Genomic DNA, 3,714 nt, shown 5'->3' on the forward strand with positions numbered 1-3,714 from the left:
TTACTCAAGACAAATGCGAGTTGAAAAAAAAAGAATTCTTACAACCATTTTTTTTTTTTTTACAAGCCTCTATCAGTCAGATACAGATTCGTCCTGGTGTTCAGGGGTTTTAAGCAGCTTATAAAGGTGTAGGGACCAGATTCTGCACGAACTATATATGAGTACAAGAGTCAAGACAAGGCAATACGTAATGCCACAAGACCTGTGGATGGTGGTGCGTGGCAGCCTCCAAATAGAACCATCTTCTGTCCCTCTGGGGTTTGCTGTTTCAGCAGATACCTCCCAGCAGAGTACTGCTAGATACAAAGCAGGAAGGAAAGAAACTTCTTGTCCATTTTCAATACTAAGAATCAGCCAGACTTATGTGCCCTTGCCGGTGAGTTTCTAAAAAACCCCAATATTTTCTCTTTTACATTAATTTAACTGACAATAACAGAATCTCCCAGATATCCAGTACTTTCCAATGGAGTAAGCTGATTCTTTCAGAAGCATCTTGCACCCTCACATTGTCAATACAGTCGCTTCCTGGTTGACTACTCCCGCCCTGCCTCCCTCTCCCCTCCACCCATTTCATGATGCTCTTGCCGCCACTGAAGTAAATACCAATCCTTCTGTCGCCTTCCCTGGGATCTGGAGTGTTCCCTTGGCCTTCTTCATAATTATACCTTAAGTGATGTTCACTGCAGCTGGACAAAAGCACTGATTTCTGGGGAAGTGGGGGTCTGACCCAGGGTCCAGGTCTGGAGCTGTAGCCATTAAAGTAGCTGGGCTCTTACAAGAACAGCAGCCCTACTGTATCACTTGCACACAGTGGTTTAGGACCACCGGAGACATGTCATTATTGATCCAGCGACCCTATGCCAACGTTCAGCTGCAATGACAAGTACTGTTATCCCTTCCCCTGTCCGGCAAGGAAGCTTTCCATTGGTCATGTCACTGCTAGCCCATGTCCCAAGATGGGACTTCAGGGAAGAAGAGCCACATGGAAACTTTCCACACCAGCAAAAGTGTGAACCCTGTGCATCTCAAAGATTTCCTATTGCTTGGGAATTTTCCTTCAGGGTGACATTCATGCAAACGAAGAGCTCTTCCTGTGGAGAGCTCCACTAGAGCCATTCAAAAAATTAGATCTTTGGCAGAATACTAGACATTTCCCAGGATAGGGCTCTTAATGCATTTCACCCATGCTCAAATAAGTGGCCCACCGATCCCTTTCCAGTCACTGTGCACCTGAACGCAGCTAGTTTAGTCTTTCTAACCAAGCTCACTTTGGGCAATGGTTTGCACTGACATTCTTCTCTCTTTAAGCAAATATTGACTCACCATGGGGAAATTAAAACTCCATTAGATGTTGCCACATTGTACGGCAGACCCCATTACAGCGGTCTAGTTGCAATTAATTGGTTTCCCTCAGATATTATTTAATTCAGGGAAGGCGCAGATAGAACGGAAGGACAAGACTGATCTAAACAACAATTTCCTAAAATGACACAATCTAAATAAACTAATGAGGTGATTACATCGTTATTAATCTAAATATAAAGCAGAGTCAGAAAAATATTGGGTACATAACAATTAAAAAATGCAGTAGAGTTATTATCCATTTTAGTTATAGTCATCATAAAGCAAACAACATTTGTGTGAAAAAAATGGATGATGGCTTAGCAGGCTAATTATATAATTTATGCAAAAAAAAATCTGCTACTTCAGAGAATACTAGTCCTTGTTTTTATTTGCTCTACTGTTTGTGCTGCTTAACTATAACTTGCTAGCACCCAGATTCAAGGAGTCAGCTGCATATTTAGTGCTTTAAAAAGCAACTGACAATTTGACATTTAAAAATCAGAAGAAAGTAACTGTAAAAGGAGACAAATGAGCAAACAAGTATTATGGCAATATATCAAATACATCAGATGACAACATCTGCATTCTCGGTAGCACTAAAGCGCCCAAGGCACAGATCCTTAGGTGAGCAGGCTAGGAAGCAGGCCACAGAAGGGCCACCTGACAAAAGGGGACCAAAATGTGTGGCCTACGGAGTTGTATCACTGCTCAATGCAGCATCTCAGATATGCCCTATAAAACTGCAGTCAGGAGCTGCTCCAGTCTAAGGCATCTATCTCCCTATTATCTGAGCACCCCTGGACTACAGAAGTGGCTGAAGAGCAGCTGTGCAGAGAATTGCATCGCCACCTTCTATGCAACTCCTTTGCGCAAAGCTCATTAGTGCAGATTGTGGACATGACAACAGCCCTTGGCTTGGTAAGAGCAAGTTAATAGGCCTTATAAATATTTTGAAAGATACTTTAGGAAAATTACTGTGTGTATATATAAATATAAACTACGTAATTTTGTAATCAAACTTCAATGTTTAAGATTATTAATTTGGATAATTATTATCACCATCCCATTTCAGGTGTACTTAGCACTTGTAATTTCAAGGGCTGTCAATTCCTGATGTTTACAATACTACACTCGAGGCAGAAGAATTGCAAGAATCTTTCCCAATGGCTCCTGCAAATATTTCTTAATTTTGATAATCAGCCTGCAGGTAATAGCAGTTCAGATTGGGAGATCCACTCAGTTCTCCAGGGCTTGCAACTTAAAACAAGTTGTGGGGAGGTGTCTGATGTGGACACGTGTCCCTTGGAAACAGATCAAGACCAGACTTTAAGGGAAAACATTGTGTGTGTTGAAATTTCAGGTCGTTTACACAAAAACCCCCAAACAGTTATAGCGTCTTGACACACAAGTACATGCCTTACTAAATATTGTTCATTTTGTAGTATCACATTGATCACGTGTTGCTATGTTAGAACTTTCCCCTTTTTCAGCCTACTTAAACACCTGTAACTTGCCACATGTGTAGTCAGTCATTCATATTTATATTTTTTAAAACCTTTATTGGGAAACCAAACATTTTCTGGGGAAAAGGGTAGAGTCTCAGAAGACAGAAAATATGAAAGTAATCTAATTATTGTTCTCTCTCATTCTGCCCTTTTTGGCTGACCAAACTCATTCACACAGGCTATTGAGAGATGGTCATTGTTTTGGGTATAACTTGTGCAAACCCAGCTTTTGCCAACAACTTAGAGATGTATTATCCTGGAACTTACCTACAACCCCTTGACCCATCCTGTTCCTTGGAATCAGTTCTGGTTTGCAGATGCAACTTCTAAGACCTGCTTCTGCCCCTGTTGACAAGCAGAAGCAGAATTGGACACAAAAAATAAACTCATTTGACAGAATCTCTTCTGGGCAGTCTGCATTGCTGGTTGGGTGCATCCAAGGGAAGTCCTTGGACTTGCAGTATCTCTGGGTTAGATAACTTATTCAGGGGTATAGGTTGTAGCCATGTTGGTCTAAGGACATATGCGGACAAGGTTCTTTGGGTAAATCTGATGTCTTTTATTAGACAGCCTTAAATAGTTGGGAAAATTCTTTTTAGCAAGCTTTTGGGTATAAGTACCCTTTGCCAGGCTGAGGAAGCATCTACAGTTGGTGTGTGCTCTTGCTATTCATTCCATCGAGGAAGAGCATGCACCAACTGCAGATGCTTCCTCAGCCTGGCAAAGGGTACTTATTAGGGCTGTGCGAAGCTTTGGGTGGCAATTCTATTCGGAGGAGATTCAGACAGATTCAGAGATTTGGCCACCGAATCCAGATCGAATCTGGGGACCAATTTAAAGGTCTGAATCAATTCAAAGCTCTCTG

General features: G+C 41.6%; 1 protein-coding gene across 1 annotated transcript in view; it reads left to right on the top strand.

Moving 5' to 3' along the window:
- Positions 1 to 111: 111 nt before the first annotated feature.
- Positions 112 to 3,714, top strand: part of CFAP77 (cilia and flagella associated protein 77) — a 96,380-nt gene continuing 92,777 nt past the window's right edge. The window contains exon 1 of the mRNA XM_019510713.1: positions 112 to 376. Within this exon, the coding sequence (XP_019366258.1) occupies positions 158 to 376 (219 nt within the window). The 5' untranslated portion in view covers positions 112 to 157. The remainder of the gene's footprint in view (positions 377 to 3,714) is intronic.

This window comes from Gavialis gangeticus, unplaced genomic scaffold, assembly GCF_001723915.1.
Source record: "Gavialis gangeticus isolate Ggan-Ray unplaced genomic scaffold, GavGan_comp1, whole genome shotgun sequence".
Classification (NCBI taxonomy): Eukaryota; Metazoa; Chordata; order Crocodylia; family Gavialidae; genus Gavialis; species Gavialis gangeticus.